Source organism: Vanacampus margaritifer, chromosome 4, assembly GCF_051991255.1.
Source record: "Vanacampus margaritifer isolate UIUO_Vmar chromosome 4, RoL_Vmar_1.0, whole genome shotgun sequence".
NCBI lineage: Eukaryota > Metazoa > Chordata > Actinopteri > Syngnathiformes > Syngnathidae > Vanacampus > Vanacampus margaritifer.
Window position 1 is genome coordinate 15,396,174 of NC_135435.1, and position 23,487 is coordinate 15,419,660.

The 23,487-nt window shown below is 39.4% G+C and overlaps 2 protein-coding genes across 3 annotated transcripts; one reads left to right on the forward strand and one right to left on the reverse strand.

Annotated features, from left to right (window-relative positions):
• Positions 1 to 64: 64 nt before the first annotated feature.
• On the reverse strand, positions 65 to 5,714 carry cyb5b (cytochrome b5 type B). The gene is made up of 5 exons (XM_077564458.1): positions 5,271 to 5,714; positions 4,140 to 4,268; positions 2,732 to 2,758; positions 2,613 to 2,641; positions 65 to 2,505 (listed from the first exon to the last, which is right to left on the reverse strand). The coding sequence occupies exons 1-5, from the start codon at positions 5,448 to 5,450 to the stop codon at positions 2,424 to 2,426; spliced, it is 447 nt and encodes a 148-aa protein (XP_077420584.1). The 5' UTR covers positions 5,451 to 5,714; the 3' UTR covers positions 65 to 2,423.
• A 1,287-nt stretch (positions 5,715 to 7,001) lies between these two features.
• On the forward strand, positions 7,002 to 20,882 carry dhx38 (DEAH (Asp-Glu-Ala-His) box polypeptide 38). Of its 2 annotated transcripts, XM_077564326.1 has the most exons (28): positions 7,004 to 7,244; positions 7,364 to 7,399; positions 7,521 to 7,855; positions 8,070 to 8,248; positions 8,332 to 8,478; positions 8,782 to 8,944; positions 9,110 to 9,228; positions 9,342 to 9,415; positions 9,941 to 10,096; positions 10,173 to 10,334; positions 10,424 to 10,531; positions 10,654 to 10,772; positions 10,884 to 11,021; positions 11,109 to 11,295; positions 11,929 to 12,114; positions 12,200 to 12,340; positions 12,441 to 12,551; positions 12,916 to 13,032; positions 13,121 to 13,228; positions 13,308 to 13,420; positions 13,502 to 13,710; positions 14,469 to 14,623; positions 15,064 to 15,219; positions 15,420 to 15,554; positions 15,714 to 15,839; positions 15,936 to 16,031; positions 17,101 to 17,219; positions 19,698 to 20,882. In XM_077564326.1, exons 3-28 carry the CDS (start codon positions 7,524 to 7,526, stop codon positions 19,777 to 19,779), a joined length of 3,738 nt encoding a protein of 1,245 aa, XP_077420452.1. In that variant the 5' UTR covers positions 7,004 to 7,244; positions 7,364 to 7,399; positions 7,521 to 7,523; the 3' UTR covers positions 19,780 to 20,882. The 2 variants fall into 2 exon arrangements, with proteins under 2 accessions (XP_077420453.1, XP_077420452.1); XM_077564327.1 differs by having other exon boundaries at positions 7,002 to 7,399; positions 8,073 to 8,248.
• Positions 20,883 to 23,487: the final 2,605 nt, after the last annotated feature.

Sequence of the window (23,487 nt, forward strand, 5' to 3'; positions counted from 1 at the left end):
TTAAAAAAAAAAAAAAAGATTTAAAAAAACAAGAGAAAAAAAATATTCAGAAAAACAGCTGGTGTTCTGCTTTTCGGAGTAATTATTTATTTATTTTTTTACCTCTGAACTCCAAGTGACTTGTTGCAGCTGACTTGCTGCTAATAGCAGAGAAGCGGACACTTTCCCGCATACCTCCATATGCAATAAGATGTTTACTTACTGGTTCTCAATAAAGGAATGAATGTGTATACTGTATTGTGGTTTGTTCTCTAAACTCTAAGGGAAAACCCCTTTAAAAAAATATTCTGAAAAAACTGAAAACTAATTATTTTATAAAATAGGGAAAAATTACTCAGAAAAAAAGAAAAAAATATTCAGTGAAACAGAGGAAAATATTTTTTTAAAAAGAAAAAATATATATTCAAAAAAACGGGGGAAAAAATACTCAAAAAAACAAAGCTCCCCCCAAAAAATTGTCAGAAAAACAGGACTATTTTTTTCAAGTGAATGCAATATGCTTCCGTAAGTCATTGACATCCTCTTTTTCTTTTTTAAAGAAAGAGGGAACACAACAGAGGATATTAATCAATGCCTTGTAGCCACAATTTTACAAATAGTATTTACACAGCCACTTGGGGGCGTCAAAAAAACTTTTAATCTGACCACACATACTGATGTGGCGGCATTGACATCTTGCCACTGAATAAAAGGAATGTGGAGCAAGTGACATTCACCAGCTAATTGCAGGGAACATGTAGACAATTATTCACATGAACATCGATGAGAATTTAGAGTTAATTGCATTTTGTTACATGCATTTTGGAGATGTGGTTATCACAGTATTAAACCCATGCTGAATATTTTTTCCCCCAATATTTATTTTAATCAGGCTTTTAAACGACATGAGAAGGCAGATGAAGAAAATGCAAGAGCCGTCAGCACAGTAAATGTAGACTCCTGTAAATCCTATGATCGTGTTTAAGCAGCAGCAAGTTATAACCCAAATTTCTGAAATTTAACAGGCAGATTACAAATGTCCTATTTCAAAGGTGGACAACATGCATCAAAATTGTATAGCTGTAATATGAAAAAAAAAGGCAGCAATGTACAATATCCAATTGAACGGGTAACATTTTTGCTAAACTGATTGATGACAAGATTCCAGATATTTTTCACACTTTAGCGTTGAACATATCCTAAGCTTTGCAGACGGAAGGAATTCAAATTGATGATACTGAACAAACTCAGGAATTGCTGGTACAATAAACCAAAAATATTTAGGACGGGCGCCAGACATGGCTTAACTCATTCACTGCCATTGACTGCTATAGACGTCAAAAATTCATTTTAACAATTTCTATTAGTTTAACATTTTTTCCACTTTTGCTTACAAGAGTATGAAAACCTAGAATTTTTTTTTTTATTGTTCATTCAGTTCAGATATACAATTTGTGATTAATCGTTAACTAGTGAAGTCATGTTACAATAAAAAAAAAATTAATCACCCGGCACCCCTAATTTAAAAAAATATATTTAAAATGAGGGCCGTCAGATGATTAAAATTTGTAATCGTAATTAATCGCATGACTTCAATAGTTGACTCACAATTAATCTGAATTTTTTTTATCTGTTATAAACGTACAATAATTTTTTTTCTAGGTTTTCATAAAAAATATATGAAATAAAAAAAAGTTAAACTAATAGAAATAGTTCACATGAATTTTTGACGTCTATAGTCATCAATGGCAGTGAATGAGTTAATAAGACAATAACCCTCTTTCTACCATCCATCATGCTGAAGTACTAAAATTGTTTTGCAATACATACAATACAATTTTGACACGAGAACAGTAAGACAAATCTTGCTTACATATTGTAATATTCATTGACAAGTATAGATTTGCAATCTATTTAACTATTTTTAGGGAAATAGGAAAACAACGCAACTTGTGTACTGTAATAATGTTAATGATTAGTTTATGCATAAACATGATTTAAAAAAAAAAAAGTCCATGATGGATGCAATCAAGTCTGACAGCAGATTGGTGCAGTTGAAATGTAGCAGTTATAAAATAAAAAACAAATATATATATATTTTTTTTTAAATCAATGAAATGATACTATGATGCTGATTAGTTTCCTCCTGTTTGAAGTTTCTGATTCTTTCTTCTGTGCGGCCAAATCAAATTAACAGTTAAACAGATGCATAGTTAAATACAAACAATTACAAGGACAGGCAAAAAGATCATGAAATGAAGACGCTGGAGGCAGTGAGTTGAATAGTCTCTGCTCGACTGCCGGTTTGCTGGGCTGGATGACGAACAGTTTCCGTCCTCCTCTATTGTCAGACGGGTCGAGGGGTAAACTGTGCGAGGTGGTTTTGGTCAAACATTTCAAGGCCTCCAGATGATGCGAATGAGATCAAACGAGAATGCAGGCACTCAAGAGGAGACGTAGAAGCGATACAAGACGCCAATGACGGTCGCGGCAATGGCTGGTATCACCCAAATGGTCCAGGAGTTGCTGGGGTGGGTAAAGAAAATCAACATCTTCAGAATATTAAACATTCATCCATGGTGATAATGTCATAACGTCATGAAAACGACACGGCTGTGATTTTGATAACTAACCTCGACTCTCCTGAAGAGACGTTTTCATCCTGCAGCAGCGAACGGAAAATAAAAACAAAGACGTTAATTAGTAAGTGTTGTTTGGTTTGCAACTCTCAAGTTACAAATGTTGTTCTTACCTTAGGCTTTTCATTGTTCCTGTCATCCTGCAAAGAAAATCAGGATGTTTAGATCACTTTTGGCAGACAACTTCACAATATGTACACGAGACACCACAATATTAGGTACAAACGCATAATGCAATGTGATCAAATACCAGAGCTAGGCCTATATATAAAAAAGGATAAGTAATAAGTAATCATCTAAATGGGGCTTTTCAGTTTTTTTAAGAACTCACCATGCTCCAACCTAGGGCTGGGCAATAAATCAAATGAATTTGATATGTCGTCATTTTAAAAATCGGATAGTTGAAAATTTGCTAAATCGTGAAATTGAATTTTGTCTTCTGGATTATTAACTCTTTTACCGCCAAAATGACGTTTACTAAAATCCAAATGAATGCTGCCAAAAATGTTAAATGAGGTTTACTACGTTTTTTTCCCCTCAATGGGCAGTGCAACGTCTTGTGCAGCGCTCCTTTTGTGAATGGGTGTAAAAACCACAAAACAGCCACTAACTACGGCCAGCAGATGGCGGCATATCTCTTTTCAATGTTCTGCCAGCGTATGCAATTGCAGTGAAACATGGCAGATCTTGGAAATAGAACGTTTTCAAGGATGACGTGACTGATCAAAGCTTTTCTCACATCAAATCTAATTAACAAAGCATTACTAAACAAAAAATATTACTGTCAAAGTCACTGTTGTGCAGAAAATGTATCTTTTTACAAAAAGCTAATTTTCTCCTTTTCAATTTTTGCTCAGGGTCACTCAAATTACCTATTTTCAAATGGTGATTACTAAAGAACGGAGTAAGGTAGAAACATTTTTTTTCTACTGAAAGAATGGAACACGATCTTTCATTTGGTACCCAGCATGTTTATGTGGTAAAAATACACAATATTCTGTTTGCCTGGAAAGATGAGTTAAAATGCTCGAAATCGGCTGGCACTGTCTGGGTTGTTTTTTTTGATAACGTGTGGCAGTTAAAAGATGTTGTTCTTATGTTCTGTTACATTCAAATGTTTTTTGAGTTGCAATTTTGCAAAAGTGGCAGAGAATGCTGGATGGGTGGTTTACAAGACATGTTTACAATAGCTGCCAGCTACTTAATTATGGCATTTAAGCACAAACTAAGAATGTTACATTTATGTTAAAACTAATTTAGAACCAGTATACATTATTGTTGTCTTAACATTTTGCACAGGAATTATTTTTGAATAAATGAAACCTTTAAATAAAAGTTTGTTGGGTTTATTAGATTAAAATCGTAATCGTCCTGAATGACTGCAAAAATCGTGATTTTATTTTTGGGCCATATCGCCCAGCTCTACTCCAACCTATCAGAGACAGGTGTGACTCCTATAGACTGCCATATGATACAGCACAACTTGTTTTTTTCCAGAAGCTAGCCCAAGTCGTAACTTACAATGTGAAGCTCGCCGATGTAGAATTGCTGCAGCATCTCTCTGGCATCCGTGGAGTGACCCACGTCCTCAAAGCTCTCTGTTGCATCTGCACCGGCCTGCTCCAGCAACACTTCCTCACCTCCCGGATGCTACGGACACAGAACAAATTAAATATCATCGCAAAACAGACCCACAATTTGGCATTTTTCTGCTCGATTAAGATCAAAAAAAGGAAGACATTTGGTGTCACTCTGTTGTCATGCTAGGCCTATGTGGTCTACTTCTTAAAACAGTGAGCATCACACAAGATTAAAATCTAAAAGTAATCGAGCCTTGCCCTTCACCTCGCTGCCACTTCAGTGGACATTTTTAAATAGCAGTTCAAATACTTTTGTTTCGGCAGGCATTCCAGTAAAATTAGATTGTCTTGATTTGTTTTTATTTGGATTGTATTAAATATAAGTATGACAATTCTATAACTATGTGAAACACTTTCTGAGTCAGTCCTTACAGTGAAAAATGCTATATAGAGAACATTTACTGACTTACCACAAGGGCTTGACAATTAAAAAAATATATATATCTAATTGCTATTTATTTTTCGACAGTATTGCAATAGCAATTTAATATGAGATGATCCATAATTTTTCAACATTTTCTCTCGTGTATTTTTATTTAACAAAAAAGCAATACATTAATCTGTATTACAATGAACAATATCAGACTTTTATACATAAATGTTTTGGTCTCACCATTTGAAATAACCAACGCTAACTAGCTCTGACCATTGAGATTACAAAGTGGTGGTCAAATGAATGCACAAAAACATTTAGTAAAACGTCTTATGACTAATAAAGTAAGTTGTAAAGGATAATAAACAGTGCGCCAGTTACGTCCACTTCTGAAAATTGCACTTTTACCTGCAGCATGGACTGAAGTAACCTTGTTATGAGGCACAACGTGCAGGCAGCGCATGCGCAGTTTGCATTTTGAATGGCCAGTGTGTGTTTGACGTCATTATATGACGAAGCGAACCTCTGCTACTTCCAGGAAGTAGCCTTAGCCGAAATTACAAGACTAGAAGCAAAACGCTCAGTAACGACACAGTTATACCAAAAATACATTAGTCAACTTTCAAAGCTGTCCCTTACCTCTTCGAGGAACGTCGTGACGTCATAAACTTTATCGTGGATGATGAGCCATGTGTCGTTGCTCAGGTTATGGGATTGTATATCTTCTAATGTGTAGTATTTGACATCGCCTTTAAGGCTTTCACTATTTTCCTCGCGATTAACAGGTCTGTCTTCTTCGTTTAAAGAGTTGCCGTTCATTTCCTCACCTATTTTTTGTTTTGCTGCAAGAAAAAAACAAATTAGTCGTTAGTGTTTGATTCTGGAAAACCGGACGTTGGCTCAAAGCTAGCAAAACTGGCTCCTAATGCGGAAAAACGACAAATATCGTAGAAGGATAACAACATAAACTTTGGTTTGCAAAGCAATTCTGTAAACTAAAAGCACCCCCAGTCCGAACGTCCCCGTACATCAGCAGATAAGAGATATGACCAATGACATCCGTACTATTTGGCAACCAGGCGCAACCTTGACAGCTAGCCAATCAAGTTGTGGCGTATGAAGTGAGAACCAATCAAATTCAGCTACTTGATGATCACATGATCTAAATTGTCAAACTTGCGCAGCTCCAACGCATACTGAAATTCGAGATCCGATAATAAGGAGGTATACAGTATTCGAAATATTTATTGCTGATGATGAAAAAAATAACAATTTATGTGTTGCTCGGCCCCGCATTGCAAAAACATCTAAATACCTTTGCATACAAATTGATAGTTTTCTTTTTCCCCAGAAACCTTTTCCTCCTCTGAATAAACATTTAATCAGCTTTCTGGTTGTTTTTTTAGAACATAGTTTTTTTTGTAGGTAACACCGAACCCACTTTTTTTTTTTTTTTTTTTTAAATATTCAAGGCACGTTCCCCTATAAATTTAAGTTGTAACCTTTCACCTATAACATAGTTTTTTGTAGGTAACACCGATCCCACCCTTTTAAAATATTCAAGGCATGTTCCCCTATAAACTTAAGTCGTAACCTTTCACTTAGTGTTTTACGCTTGACCTCACTCACTAAAGATGACTTGACTTTTCAATGTTGTCAGTGATTATTTAACTAAAGCTTTGTTTGTTTTACCTTTGTGTCAACCCTTTCATACTGGGATAGCAATGTCGGATTATATGTAGATCTGCAACTAAATCTCCTCTTCCATTTATTTGGCTGTTGTCTTAACCTGACATTGACCCGTTCATAATAAATAAAGTGATAAAAAATGACTTCAAATGAAATGTGGCTGCTTATGTAAGCAGGATGGAAGTAGGGCACGGCTAGATATTGTAAATTAAATGATTATAATGATTTACAGATTGGCGATAAATGGGTACGGTGTGGGGTTCTTGTTGGGCCAATGTCGATATTAAAGGAAATTAAATAGTAGTATTGGTAGGATGCAGGTTAAACAACTGGATGCCGTTTTAGCCACTGATGTCCACTCGGCGAAGACTGCATCCCGGATGAGATATGGGGAGAAGAAGAAGAACACTCTATGGACGTTAGAGTTGAATCGCCTTCTCTATGTGCTACTTGCCAACAGACGGAAGAACCGCAGTTGTTCGTTTGTGTTCAAACTCAGCTTGTCACAAACGTGAGCGACGTCATGCACGCTGTGATCACGTTGTTACATAGCATATATTATTTTTATTATTATTATTATTATTATTATTATAATTGTAGTGTTCTTTTCCAACATTTGCAGTTGACAGAAGACGGTCTTTTCAAGTGTACTCATTGTTTTGATTTGTAGTGGCTTAATTGTCCTTGAATTAATTGGGCCGTTGAGCTTCAAAAGAGTGTTAAAGAACTTTAGAGCGAAGCACTGGGTGCTCAGTAGGGCCCCCTCACTGAGGGGCAGCAATGTTCTAAACGTGCGCAGTCTGCCCACATTCTAGTAGCAGAAGAAGAAGGGATAGCAATGGCGGCTTCCTTGTCTGTAAACAGTTACGTTCGGTTGATGAACGTGCTGTCAAAATAATTGTTTATCTCGCAGCCACCACGCAGGTTTGTGGATTTTTTTTAAACAACCCCAGTTTCCCCCTCTAATTTTATGTGTGAGCTACATGAATTCAGCCGCAAAGAAGCACGCTTTGAGTATTTGACGTTCTTCTCTGTCACGGCAGGTAGCTAACCAGCTAGCAGGCATTCGCCACGCTTTGGTAAGTTAAGTTTCATGTTGGACTGCTGTCGTTAACTGTATAAATTAAAATGTCATATATAATTTAACGTCGACTACACCGTATGCAATACCTTTTATAAACATATACATTTCTCTCGCAGATAATGGATGACGATGATTCAATGCATAGATTGGAGGGGACTGATTCAAAAGTCCAAGTTGGAGGACTGATAGTCAAAAAGAAGAGCGCCGCTGCAGAGCATCATGTTTTCCGTGCTCCTACCCCACGCACCTCTCTGTTGGGCTTGGATCTGCTGGCGGCCCAGAAAAGGAAAGAGCGAGAGAATAAGGAACAAAGTGACGCAAGTGGCGATGACGGAGCCAGAAAAAAATCCAGGGTTTCCTCATACAAGGACTGGGAAGAGAGCAAAAGTGATTCAGGCTCTGATGATGATGATGAAGATGATGAGAAGAATGGACAGGATAAAAAAGAGAAGTAAGTGCACACAGCACATACTGGCATAGTTAAACATGAGACCCTTTGTCTCATGGTTTTGCATAATTTTTAATGAAGGAAATAGTCACCTTGTAAAACATGGATATTCTTGTGAGAATTTGAAATTAATTAATCTGAAATGAGCAAAATAATATTTTGGAAAACTTTGAACATCAAATGTGTATCTGTAATCTTTTTCTTTTCGCCACGCCAGCAGGAAGTACCGTTCCAGTGGCTCAGAGACACCCTCCAGTCCCGGAGGAGTCAGCGAGGAGTTCCGTCGCCGACACGAGCAGAGAGAAAAAGACAGACGTGAGCAAGGCGTCTACATCTCCTCCAAGGATGACAAGAACCGAGATAAAGATAAGGGCAGAGATCGACGGAGTGAAAGAGGTGATTACAAAGAGATGTTGTATTGTTTTTGTAGCTGATTCTCAGCTTTCAGCTGTGATGCTAACATTCTTTATTCTTCCAAGATGCCCGAGTGGACAACAACATCAGCCGCTCGGAGCGTTCGCACCGTAGCGAGCGGAGTGAGCGCTCACAGAGAGATGGCTGGTCGGATCGCATCAGTCGGGGTAGCAGGCGGGATGAACCACAAACGCCACAACAGCGTCCAAGAGGTTTTTTATTTTTATTTTTTTCACACTAGATGTGTGCAAAATTGTAGCATACATATGATTACGGAAAGCTACAGTACATGAGCATTCATTTGACCTTGAAGTCCATCTGGCTTTTCTGTATCGCACTGTCAACAATTATACTGGTGTATTTTTTGACAGTAGAAAAATGCAATACGCCATGCAATTTTGAGTATACAGTTACTGGCTTATAAATTCCATTCACAAGCCTCAAATGACTAAAATGATTAGCCTCCTCATTATAAACTACATGCTAAAAACAAATGAATATTTTTTTTTAAACAGATGGTTCTACACCATCTCGCTCCAACTGGGAAGAAGACGACAGTGGTTATGCTAGTTCACGGCATTCCCACTGGGAGTCTCCCTCCCCTGCGCCCTCTGCAAAAGAATCGGACCGCTCTGAGCGGAGTCGGCACACTGGCCGTGAGAGCGAGAGAAGAGACAGGTGAACAATTAATTTGAAATATACAATGACTTTAGCAAGTACCATCTTAAATATATATTTGATGTGGTGGTCATAATGAATCTTGTGACATTTTAACACTTGGGTTAGGATTGTTATCACATGATGCCTAAATCTTTTGCATTGTCATCGCTGCTGTGACTCCAGGTCAGTGAGAGGTCGTTACGCTGACGACACACCCCTCCCCACCCCAACCTACAAGTACAATGAGTGGGCCAATGACAGGAAGCATTTAGGTTCCACACCTCGTTTATCCCAAGGAAAAGGTAACAAATGTTCATGCCCCAATATCGTTAATAGATTGAAAATGCAATATTATGGTAAATGAGTGCCTTCCAAACCAATTTTCCCTAGCAATACCTTACTTTGATTATTGTAGGTAAAAAGGACGGTGGGACTGGAATTTCATTTGACAACGAGGATGAAAAAGAGCAGTGGGAAGAAGATCAGAAGGTTGGTTTATTGACATTATCATTATTAGGGATGCCCTGAGACCACTTTATGAGTACCTTTTAAGTACGCAACAACACCAAGTATAATGCCATATATTCCTGGTAATGTCGTTTTGTCTTTCCATTTTGGTGAAAATGTGCTTCATTATAATCAAATAACATTTTTCAAAAACACAAACATTTCTTGAACATGTCGTAAGTCTCACTTATAATACTTTTTACTTTTTAGAGTAACATGTCATTACTAACATTTTAACATCCATCAGATCTGTATGTTTTCTAACAATATTGCCTTAACCTCTAACACAAGGTATTTTAGTTCTAAAATAAAGCGAAATAAAATAAAACTTCAAGACTGAAGTGATGCATCATCACACCATTGCCACACGGCTGTCTGGCTTGTGATATTGGTGTCGTAGCATCACAACATTTTTTTTAGTATGAGTACAGCCGTACAGTATCAGTGCATCCCTGATCTATATATATCTGTTTCTATCTGTAATTCTGATTTATCTACTTTTTGCAGCAAGCTGACAGAGACTGGTACATGATGGACGAAGGCTATGATGAGTTCCACAACCCTTTCACTACTACATCTGAGGAATATGTCAAGAAAAGAGAGCAGATTCTTCAGAAGCAGACTCAGAAACGAATATCCGCCCAGAAACGTCAAATCAATGAGGTTAATTAACAGTCTGAATTGTGCGCGTGTGTATTTAGCTATGTCTTGCTAACAGATGATGTTTCCCTGTTCAAAGGACAATGAGCGATGGGAGACCAACCGAATGTTGACAAGTGGCGTGGTGCAGAGGTTGGAGGTGGACGAAGACTTTGAGGAGGACAATGCTACGAAGGTTCACTTGCTGGTCCACAATTTGGTCCCTCCCTTCCTGGATGGAAGAATAGTGTTCACCAAACAGGTAAAGCAAGATTGGCTTAGCTTCACAACATGAAAACGAGCTAGTTATTGAAACTTTTTGGCTTCAACTTGTTTGCGTTGTCATCACAGCCAGAACCTATCATCCCTGTGAAAGACGCCACCTCGGACATGGCCATCATCTCCCGCAAGGGTAGTCAGCTTGTTCGTAAACACCGTGAGCAGAAAGAACGCAAAAAGGTAGCCTGCTAACAAAAAATTTTAAGGCTAGAATGCATCTCATTATTATATTGGTTGCTTATTTATTATAATGAAGATGATGATGTTTTAATCAGCGTCACAATACTTAAATATGCTTTCAGGCACAGCACAAACATTGGGAACTGGCCGGCACTAAGCTGGGGGACATCATGGGCATCCAGAAGAAAGAAGACGATGCCGGAGGCCAAAAGGTTGGCGAGGATGGCAAAGTAGACTACAAGTGGGTCTTTTTGGCCTTCCGTAATGCAGAGACCATGTCTTACTTGCAGAAGCGTAATCTCCATTTATTCAACCAGTTGTAATGAGATCTTCTTTTCACTTGATTTTATAGAGCGGAGCAAAAGTTTGCAGATCACATGAAAGAGAAGAGCGTTGCCAGCAGTGAGTTTGCCAAGAAGAAAAGCTTTCTGGAGCAGAGACAGTACCTGCCTATCTTTGCTGTGAGGCAGCAGCTTCTTAACATCATAAGGTACACACGCATTCAAAGACACTTTATTCATTGGTTCAGTTCTTCTACTGAAGTTATCTGACCAATATGTCTTTCTGACTCCCACAGGGACAACAGCATTGTGATTGTTGTTGGCGAAACAGGTAGTGGGAAAACCACTCAGCTAACGCAGTACCTCCATGAGGATGGCTACACCAGCTACGGCATGGTGGGCTGTACTCAGCCCCGCAGAGTGGCCGCCATGAGTGTGGCCAAGAGGGTCAGCGAGGAGATAGGCACCAACCTAGGAGAAGAGGTGATGGCAAACTAGCCTAACTAGACGGCATTTATGTGATGTGTACGCCTTGTCGACTTTGAGGTGTGGATAGAAAGGCCACGCCTGACTTTGATAAGTGGAGTTGATTCAGATAGGATGGACTTTCACTCAAGGTCAGCTGTGACCCCCCCCCCCCCCCCCAAAAAAAAAGCTCACCCACTACTGGAATAGGGATAATGAGGAAATGCAGTATGGAGAAGGACATTTAATGTTTCATAAGCAAGAGAACACTGCCACCTAGTGGAAGAAGCCAGAAATACTCAAGGTATTTTAATTTGTCATTTAAAAAAAAAACATTAATTCCTTCAAGAGAAATTCATCTTGCACTCTGCTGTATATTTTGAGTCGCACGCCACATAGAGAACGAGGTCACATACATGCTGGCATGCAAAGAGTTATAAGCGTGCACGGCTCGCGCAAACGGTGCTGCACTTCATAAGCTGGCGAGGGGAAGGGTGGGCCAAACTCCATGCTGCAATTAGAAACTGTATATAAATAATACATAGTATTAGGAATATAACAATAAATCCTCTAAATGCATTTATGGATGTATTTTGGAATTGTGTTATAGCAGATTGAAACTCATAGAAATGATTATTTTGTGTCCCGCAGGTGGGCTATGCAATTCGTTTTGAGGACTGCACATGTGAGAAAACGATGATCAAGTACATGACGGACGGTATCCTGCTCAGAGAGTCACTGAGGGAGTCGGACCTGGACCACTACAGCGCCGTCATCATGGACGAGGCTCACGAACGCTCATTGAACACTGATGTGCTGTTTGGTCTGCTCCGTGAGGTTCGTTCCCTTTTGCCACGATTGCTTGGTTTCCAACACATGCGGAAGTCATGATTCATTTCTTTTCTTTTCTCTTTTCTACCAGGTTGTTTCTCGTCGCACAGACTTGAAGCTCATTGTTACATCAGCAACAATGGACTCGGACAAATTTGCAGCATTTTTCGGCAACGTACCTATATTCCACATTCCAGGACGAACATTTCCAGTGGACATTTTATTTAGCAAGGTATGTATGGTTTTGAGTTTTGCCTTTGTTCTATAAAATGTACATTGAAGATTGATTGTCATGTTTTTTGTGATTTAAAAAAAAAAATTGTGCCGTTTAGACTCCTCAGGAAGACTACGTGGAGGCAGCAGTGAAACAGGCCCTGCAGATCCACCTCAGTGGCTTGATTGGAGACATCCTCATCTTCATGCCGGGTCAGGAGGATATTGAGGTGACAGACAAGGCAACTATATAGAAGTGCATCTCAAAAAACGGATTACAATATTGTGGATAACTATTTATTTCAATAGTTCAGATCAAAAAGGGAATTTTATATAGATTTGCTGCACACAGAGTGAAATATTTCAGGATTGTTTTTGTCATAATTTTGATGATGAAAATCATGTAAGGAACACCAATCATGTTGTTAGATTAATATGTAACTCTGGAATGAAAAACTACACTTTGTAAAGGCAGAATTTTCCATACACCTGAATTGGATCAGGTGTATTTAATATTGTGGCCACTAATTGGAAGTTGTGTTAGATAATAATAATCTTTCAGATTTATATAATGTATATCTGTTGTCGTCGTAGGTAACATCAGATCAGATCGTGGAGCGACTGGAAGAGTTGGACAATGCTCCTGCTCTGGCTGTGCTACCCATTTACTCCCAGCTGCCCTCTGACCTGCAGGCCAAAATTTTCCAGAAGGTTTCTTTTCATTTTTCCTTATGTGTTGGTGCAATGGAGACTAGTGATTAAGCACGGTCACCGCCGTTGTTTTTCTTCACTCTCTCAGGCCCCAGATGGTGTTCGGAAATGTATCGTTGCTACGAACATAGCAGAGACTTCCCTCACTGTGGATGGTATCATGTTTGTTGTGGATGCTGGATACTGCAAACTTAAGGTAACCATACTCTTCAAGCAGTATTCCTCCCATGTAATAAGGCTTGTTGTTATAAGTTGTTTTACGCATCTGTGAGCAGGTGTTCAATCCTCGCATTGGAATGGATGCCCTGCAAGTATATCCCATCAGCCAGGCAAATGCGAACCAGCGTTCGGGTAGAGCAGGTCGTACAGGACCAGGGCAGTGTTACAGGTATTCTATTTGTTTTGTCCGCACTGAAAAGTTGTGATTTGGATTTGTTAATCATATATTCAACCATGTGTTTCCACTCAGGCTCTACACTCAGAGTGCTTATAAGAATGAGATGCTGACCACCACCATACCAGAGATTCAGAGGACCAACCTGGCCAATGTGGTTCTGTTGCTGAAGTCGCTGGGTGTTCAGGATTTACTCCTTTTCCACTTTATGGACCCGCCCCCCGAAGACAATATGCTCAACTCCATGTACCAGCTTTGGATCCTGGGAGCGCTCGATAACACTGGTGCGTGAAAGGGGTTGTGGGGGGTTGTAATTGCCTAGGTTTAATGTTCTTAATTGAAAAAAGGTGAAGAAAGAGATTTAGTGGCATCTAGTGGCAACTTTCCAGATTACCTCCAACAAATACTGCATTGAATCCCCTTCCTTTTTCCAATTTGTGTCCTGTCCGTCCTTAAGGTATTTTGACAATTTAAGAATGTCTTAATTTACATTTTTAGATGTGTTTTTGAGAACAAAATGAAGATTTGTAACTGTACTATGCATTTTATCATGCTTTGCTGGATGAGCTATTAATTGCCTGGTAACCGATCCAATGTTTCATTCTACCGGTCGAGCCTCACTTCTATCTCATCCTCAACCGCATTCCAAGGATTTAAGGATTTGAGGATAAGAAGGGACTTTTGATGATTCCCTGTATGGTGTGTTAACAGCAGATTATCTCTGATTAAGTCTTACCTGCCCTAAACCGGCTGCTCTGCTTCTCCCTCAGTGTAAGCTTCTTAGACGCTGTCGTCTAATCATTCAAATCGGAGCTGGCAAAGTTTTTTGATCTTGCTCCTTCTCCCTACCCTCGAGTATTCTAAACTGTCAGTAGTTCATCCCCTTGTACACTGACAGAAAAATATGTGTCTTCATGCTGGCTTCTCCTCATGCTAGCAAGCGTTTGATGGAAAAGAAGCTTATAAATCATCTTCTTATACATGCTCACATGTGACACACTTAATTATTCTTTACGTATGACATAATCACGTGTGCTTTCAGGTTCTTTGACGCCAACAGGCCGAATGATGGTGGAGTTCCCCCTCGATCCGGCGTTGTCCAAGATGCTAATTGTGTCCTGCGACATGGGCTGCAGTGCCGACATCCTCATCATCGTTTCCATGCTGTCTGTGCCGGCCATCTTTTACAGACCCAAGGTTTGACGTTTGATATTTTTGCACAAATCGATATTATTGCTCCGTCTGCACGTCATCTTCTATTTTTTTTACTCATTATTCACCAATTTTAAGTGTTGGCTTGACAACAAATCTATTAGGTAAAATTGCCTGAGAAGTTTTGCTAGTATTCTATTTGATATATATTTCTGATCCCAAACTTTTTAAAATAACAGATTTTTGTACTTGATGAATTATGTGGCAATGAATTGCGCTGATGTCATCCTCATTCTTTCAAATGATTGGGACGCATATTTGTGACATTCATCCAGCATTTCGATCTTGTTTCGATATTGTTATCTTTTATAGTGATTATATTGTTTTTGAATGCTGGGCTTTATTGTAATCTAATACAATTTAAACACATATAAGAGACTACTTAATAATATATGAATATGCTGTGTGTGTTTGTGTATCTGCAGGGCCGTGAGGAGGAGAGCGACCAGGTCCGGGAGAAGTTCTCCGTGCCGGAGAGTGACCACCTGACCTACCTTAACGTCTACACGCAGTGGAAAAACAACAATTACTCCAGCATTTGGTGCAACGATCACTTCATTCACACCAAGGCCATGCGCAAGGTTAATGGATGCACACTGACCTCACATGCTAACATGATGTGCTATTTGTTTGGAAGATTTGTATTACGAGCTGACGTTTCATCATTTGAGGTTTTAATTGAGTGTTTTTTTTAGCTACTTCCTCAAAAAGAAGCGCCACTATAGCCTATAGGACAATTATGTGAAGTATGCTAAAGTGAACCTATGATGTGTTGTGCCAGGTGCGTGAGGTGCGCTCTCAGTTAAAAGACATCATGGTGCAGCAGAGGATGAACTTAATGTCCTGCGGTTCAGACTGGGACATCATCAGGAAGTGCATCTGCGCCGCTTACTTCCACCAGGCTGCCAAGCTCAAGGTATTGCTCTTGTTTGCTCCGGTAGCATTTCACATGTATGGAGTAGTGGCACGTTTACAGCCACATAACGATGGTGATAAAACATGCCATGGAAAGCTTTAAGGTCTGAGGGAGTTGAAAACTTTGCACATAATTAATCTAAAGCATATCTGCTCCCAGGGCATTGGTGAATATGTGAACGTGAGGACAGGCATGCCGTGTCACCTTCACCCGACCAGCTCCCTGTTTGGTATGGGATACACTCCCGACTACATCATCTACCATGAGCTTGTCATGACTACCAAGGTGAAACCTCGGAACGACACAACCACCACCGACATGGAGGAAAAGCCTTTCTCATCGCCGATGTTGTTTTTTTTAACTCCTTGCTTTGTCTTGTAGGAGTACATGCAGTGTGTAACTGCAGTGGATGGCGAGTGGCTGGCCGAACTGGGGCCCATGTTTTATAGCATCAAACACGCTGGGAGAAGCAGACAGGTGGGGTTTCGTAACTGCCTCTGATTTGTCAATCGTGTGTTTGCGCTAGCCACTTTCAAGTTCATATATGGCAGGGGTTCACACATTCCAGTCCTCGAGGTCCAGAGTACTGCTGGTTTTAGATGTTTCCGCCCACTAGCACACCTGATTCATATAATCAGCTCATCAGCATGCCTGATAACGATCCTGATCTTTAGTATCGGGTGTGTTGGTAGGCGGAAACATCTCAAACTTGCAGGACTCTGGACTTCGAACCCTGATCTATAGTGTAAATTGCTTCAAAAATCTTCATTTTCAAAACCTCAAATGATATTTACTTATTTATTATACCTGTATTATTTATATTTATTTTAGGGGTGTCAGGTGATTAAAATTTGTAATCGTAATTAATCGCATGACTTCAATAATGAACTAATAATTAATCGCAATATTTATGTCTGTTCTAAATGTACAATAAAAGTTTTCATACTCTTGTTAACATAAAAAGTGGGAAAAATATTAAACTAATAGCAATATGGCTGCATCTTTTAGTCATTGATACAGTCATTTCATAATAATTCATAAAATTAAGTTAAAATTAAAAAGATGTACTGTAAAAAAAAAAAGTAGATTGATTTGTGTTGAGGTCATATTTCTGCCACTAGATGGCATAATTGCATTTTTAAGACTGACAGCTCAGTGCATTTTCCCTCTCATATTAGGAGCTATCTAATTTTTAACATGAAGTAACTTGTGAAATTCTGCACATTTTTAAAATTGTAAAATACAACTTGAGCCCAGTCTCCACAAATATATGCATTATTATTACATTTATTGCTGCTAAATTTTGACGTGCACATGTGACTGAAATTCCCCCAGTACAGGCTTTCCAAGTACGGGGCGGCCATTAATCGCGCGTTAGAAAATTTGTGCCGTTAAAGGAACTTTAAATTAACTCAAAATTAACACACCAATTTTAACACCCCTAATTTATTTATATATTTGCTCAATTATTTACTACATTGACCATCTTGTATCCCCCCCTATCAATGCTCCCAATTGTTCCTCATCTGGCATGCATCACCTTCAGGAAAACCGTCGGCGTGCCAAGGAGGAAATCAACAACATGGAGGAAGAGATGGTGTTTGCGGAGGAGCAGCTCCGAAGCCGTCGCGAGGAAAATGAGAGGAAGAACACCGGCAACGTCAAGTAAGTGGCCGACGCTTCCTCCTCCTCAACAGTGCTTTTGCGTGACCCCCCCCACCCCCTCGCCCCCCCCCCCCCCACAACTCACCTCTCCATTCTTTATGCAACACACAGATAGAAGCGTTTCATTTGGCCACCTCGCCGCCAGCCCGTATCTCCGCCCCTCCCTCTTCTCCAACTCTCTCACTCTTCATGATGAGCTTTTCTCACCTCTGGTCCCCGCAGACGAGACAAAAAGAAATAATATTGACTCCTGGCTGACCCCCATTACTGCAGCAATTTAAATTGGTCCGCAGAAAAGCGGGGGAACCTTCATTTTCAAATTAGACCCCCAAATTAATTTCACACTCATTCCCGAGCTTTTACAGAAAGAAATACGCTTTTAACGACAGATTTAAAAACTAACTTTATTGTTAATTAAAACACCGGTTTATCTACATTTGTGTGAGCACATGGGTGTGAAATCTGTGGAAAATAATCACACTGGAGAAAAGGGATTAGAATGAGATTGAGGCAGCAAGTGGGATGTGTGATAATGGCTGTGGTCTCGAAAGCCTTCATTGTGACCACCTCCTAATTTCTTTGTACGCCTTCACCATCCGACTGCTGCTGACCACCAGCACACTTCACATCAACTGGCTGAGTGACACACTCCTTTTGCTTTGGGTGTTCATGCCCACTACAGAGGAACTGGGCGTATGTAGTGGAGAGTTGAGTTCCTTAAACTGCTTTCCTAACATTCATTGTGCCAAGGCACATGTATTATTTTTTATTTTTTTACAATAACAATCCCACCGCACACCATTGAGTCATTCAATGGATTTGGCTAAAATTAAGGCCTTAAATTGCATTAAATACAATTTAAATCCAGTTGATGTAAAAACATTGTTCATGCTTTATTTTACATACAACATTGTTTAAAGGAGTCACTGTAACACAATTTGGCAATAATAATTGTGATAATAATATATATTTGTGGGGACTGGTGACTAGTTTACAATGAACAAAATGGCCTGGTGTCCATGAGTTCCTTCATGTTCCAAATGCTAATTTTTCTAAGAAAAATGTACTGTTCCTGTCACCAACATCCAACGTGAAACACTAATGCCACCTAGTGGCAGATAAAATACCTCAACAGTCAACACAAATCTATTGACTCAATGTTTCATACGGATTGTAACGGCAAATGTCTTAACTTCAAATATAATATACAAATATTATTATTAATAATATAATATAATAGATACAGCCATATTTGTATTTGGTAGCCATATTTGTCCACTTTTTTGTCAATTAAGAGTATGAAAAACTTGAAAAAATATGTTATTCCTAAAGTACATTTTATAACAGATATAAAATGTGTGATTAATTTCCAATTAATTGCCAGTAGAATAGCTATAGAAGTCATCCTATTAATTCAGATTAAAAATCGACTTACAACCCTAATATTTAAACATCTGCATATATGTATGTCTACAGAATATGTGTGTGTGTGTGTGTGTGTGTATATGAGTTGCATTAAAATGGCATTTATTTCGATTGGCTGATATTATAAAATAAGGACAATCTTAATTTGCTCACAATTTCACTTCAGTGTGAAATCTGCGCCTGTTTGACTTATTGTGCTCTATGAATGACAAAATGTGGATAAACGGGTGAATTGTACCTTCTGGCATGTAATGGAAGAGGATTAGTTCAGCATGCCACTGTACGTTGGCATAGCTAGATGACAAAAAATCATAATTTGTCCTCAGTAAATAATCATTTTTGGACCACTTAATTGAAAATGGGTCCAAAAACATGTCTAATATAAGAATATTGCTTTGGCACCATCTGGTGGTCTCATGGTGGCAAGCAACTATGTTGAACTTTGGGGAAGAGCGTTATTTCGTGAGAACATAGCTGTGACTAAAAGGAAAAAAAGTGCTTTGCTGCCATCTTGTGGCATTTATGGGGAATTACAACACTTTTTGGGATGGAGTCTATTACTCATGAATTTTCTCAAATAGCGGCGGTTGCAATTGGCTGTCGACCAGTCCAGTCTCACCCAAAGTCATCCGGGATAGGCTTCTGCTCACCTTTGACCTTAATAAAATGGATGGGTGGATACGTTTCAAGTATTTAGCCGTGTAGTTGCAGTATACTGAATTTGAGGGGGGGTGATACATTTCAATGACATGCATTTTAGTAGCAAATGTTTTTGTTCTCCTCATGGCTTTTGTTCTGTGGAATTCTATTAAAGTCTCATGAGAAGAGGCTCGTGTGTGTGAGCTTGTCAAGCGTCTGTGATTAAAGAAGATGGATGACGCTCTCAGAGTGAGGCTTCATCCTTCTCCTCCTTTCACCCTCATCGCTCCCTGATGGCATCATGCGCTCATGTATCTTTCTCGGGCCACTCTTGCAGTCATCCTCGCACCTCTTCCTCTTCTTGCTCATTGGTCAAGGTGTAAATGCATAACTTCTGTCTTTCCTCCGCTTTAGGTCGTTGAGAATATGCACGCCGGGGAGACGAGAAGAGGCCCCCATGACACCCCGACGCACCCCTTCCCGATTTGGATTGTGAAGGATCTACTGGGAGGGGCCATCCACGGTGCGGGCACGCCGCAGCCATTTGTAAACACACTTGCAGTTCATGTATAGGCCACTAGGGAGAGAACTTGTATAAGGCAAAACCCGTCTAAAGTTTTTTTTTTTTTTTTGGAAGAGCTTCAGTGAAAAATATTGGATGGCTACAGTATGAGCTTACTGTATATTGACTACAATAATTGTAAAAAAAGACAAAAAATACCATGTCCTTGTGGGCATTAGGGGCGGCACATCCATTTAAATGTCTTTATTTGTCTAATGATGTAGATTCTAGCCCTTGTTTTGACCACGTCCCATGTTGTCATAAAGAGCTCCTCCACACACTTAAGTACTATTCACAATGTACTTGGGCAGTTTACCTGCCTCCTTTTTCCCCCTGCAATATGAAATAGCATTGCAACACCTCCACATCAGATTAAGCGTCAACAATGTTATTTTCACACTCAAAAGTTGTTTTCCACATTCATTTTTGTATGTTGTTGGTAATGTGACATGCGCAAACTCAACTTGCAGTGATCCAGATGAACTGGCCTTTTGTCTTTTCTTTTTCGTAGTTTTTTTTTTTTTACATGGACATTAACAGACGGACTTTCAATCATTGATGTGAAATGGAACAATAAATGTTGCTATTTTTTATAATCCAAGGTGGTTTGAGTTATCCTAAGCGTCTCAAGATCAAGCATTGCTGATTCAAGGCCTTTTCACACTGCACTTGCTTTTTTGGTGTTCACTACAGGCTGCGTGAAGGGATGGTGCTCGCCCATATTTGGAAGTGGTTGCTTATAGCTTACCAAGAAAAAGTATAAATGGTTTTACTAGTGGTTGGTCTATTGCTGCTAGTACTCGGAAATCACTCCGCTAGCTAAATCCTGTCCTTATTTGATGCATTGTCTGGCATCACAGCAACACACTCTGTCATCATGTTAGAATTGTGCCAGAATCATGAGAACGAAATGTGAAATTTTGAGCACAAAAATGTGTATTGAGCCTACAAGAATTTGTTTTGTGGGCGCAAAAGTTTGTTTTTTGCAGACTCGTTATTTTGCATTAAAGTCACATTTTCATTCTCCCCGCCCCCCACGTGCTCACTCAAAATGGTTTTATTCGCGTGCTCCCACCCTCTCACTCACGCTCAACTTTGGGATCCCCCTTACAATTGTCAAAGTCAACCAATCAGGAGTTGGGCAGATTACATGCTGACTGGCTGTTACTATCCAATCATAACTTAAATCATAACCATAAAAAGAGGCAGGACCGAAGCTTGGGGAATGGTGTTATCATGACAGTTGCATCATGGACATATCAGCCATTTTAGCCATTTTTTTCAGCCAATTTCCCCCCTTTTTGGGGGGATAGTGACCGGGAGTAAAATTGACGTAAAAAGTCATTTCCAAATGACTAACTACTGTATATTGAAGGGGAAGGGGTGGGGTGGTGAAATTAACCCCAAAAAATTGTTCTGGAAATGCCGATAAATGATCAATATGTGTTTTCAACCCCCCCCAAAAAGAGGAATTCCTCTACAAAAAAGTATTTGGGGGCACTGTTGGAATTCTTTATTTTCAAAACATCTAAAATGGATGTGCATCAGTTATAAGGATATTTCTGCAAGTCACATGCCGGCCTGGTCCCTAACCCCCCCGCAAATACCAGGGGCATCGGCCCTCACATTTTGACTTAGGTGCATCGGTCCCTCCTGCCTAACATGTAGTTCTACCACTGATGTTTCCTGATGATTTTTCAGTTTGTGATCTATATTCAAACTGGATTACCAGACTAATCCCTCTAAATTGTGGCCCAGTCTCTTGGGGTAAAATGTAGGAAAATAATATTTAAAAATCACTGCATCGGCTCCAAAAGAGGCCAGCCCACCGGGCATCTGCCCTTTATCCCAGATGGCCAGTCCAGTCCTGCAGGGGTCTACTGTACCAACTTGGAACGATGCAGTGATGGCAACTCAAGCAAGATGGTGTGTGTTTTTAGATTTTTTTTCATATTTTTGAGTTGCGAATATTCCGCCAGATAGCAACAAATGAAACTTGGCTTCTGGGGAAAAAAAGTGTAGCATTGCCCAAAATAATGAATTAAGAAATGTGTGAAATGATTGCAAGATAATTCATAATTAGGTGCTTTATTTGTTATCTAGTGTCGGACTACAGCTGTTATGGTCACAATAAAGTCAAATGGTTACTCTAGTTGTTGTCATGCGATAACGACGTGGAGGTGAGTGAGTGAAGCAGATCAGAGAGAGAGCCAAAAAGCCTCAGTCCGTCATCCCCCCCGCCAAGATGTCACACATCTACATGAGTGATGTTTGCCTTTGAAGCCCCTCAGCTGAAAAAGACGCCAATGCGCTTTAGATGAAGTGCTCGCCTTTATGTGGGTGGTGGATCATGTGTGGGACTCTATGTAAATCGTCAGGTCAGAAGACTGTTGAGCAAAAAGCCTGCATGATGCTATGTGGCGCGCTGACATTTCTTGATGTCTCGCGACTGATACCTCTTAACTAGCAAGGAAAAAAAAAATGCTGGTGCGTTTGCCATTCCTCATTCCTTCAAATTGTCTTTCTCCCGGCAGCCTTTCCTTGTTGTCCCCTGATTAACTGTCTCTAGCTTGCGCTCATGCAAATAAGCATGATTATGAGGGGGCCGCCTCCTCCCATTTCTCCCACTGGACTTGATTGAGAATGGCAGGCGAAAGCGAGGATCAAATGGACTGCGCCAACTGTAATGAGCCAATCGTGAGCTTACGGGCTGACATTTGGAAATAGTCGGTGTGAATGACATCGTCAGCAGTCACCTTTTCCCAAAGCTCCCCGTAAGGAGTCCCCCTGTAATGATGGAGGGAATTAAGATGGCCTGTGGGGGCGGCCGGGATAGAAAGCCGAGGATTAGGGCGGAAGGCCACACCTCTTCAATTGGCTCGTCTGCCACACCTCAAGTCAAGATGTCGCACAACATGATTTGAAGGAAGGATTAGGAACGAACATGCACGTGCACACACTGCTTGTCCAAATATGGTCAATTTTGTATTTTTCCACAATTAAATACTATTTTTCTGCTTCAGGGTTATAGTTTTTTTTTTAGTTCTTAGTTTTTATTTTATTTTATATATTTTATTTTGGTTAATTTTATAGTAGCTTTATTATTAGTTTTAGTTTTTTATACAGGGTATTTTTGAAGTGCAACAAGAGCAGCGCATAACAATGCTACTATGGTTTAATAGATTACAAAGAAGCATCACAACATACAGTGAATGAATGAATAAACTCTTGAAATGTACAGAGCATTACAAACATATATATTTTTAAAAGTTATTATAACTCTTTATTTCAAACGTGTAAAAATAGCACAAGAACAACTAATCAAATCAAACAGAAATAAAAATAAAATGAAGTTGTACATTAAAAGAGGAAGGAAGAAGCAAATCAACATCAATATAGTAAGGTGAAATTAATATATTAATTAACCTTAAAAGCTTATGTATGACTATAATTGAGAATGACTACAGCAAAGGACTTGTTCGCTATAATAGTTAATTTTAGTGTAATGTAGTTTCAGTTATTGTTTTTTTTTTTCGCACTCTTTTTTATTTGCAAAAATGTTTTGTCACCTTTCATTATTTTGTTTACTTTCCTTAACTAATAACCTGAGCCTGTTTTCATGTTATCGGTAGACATTGCTGA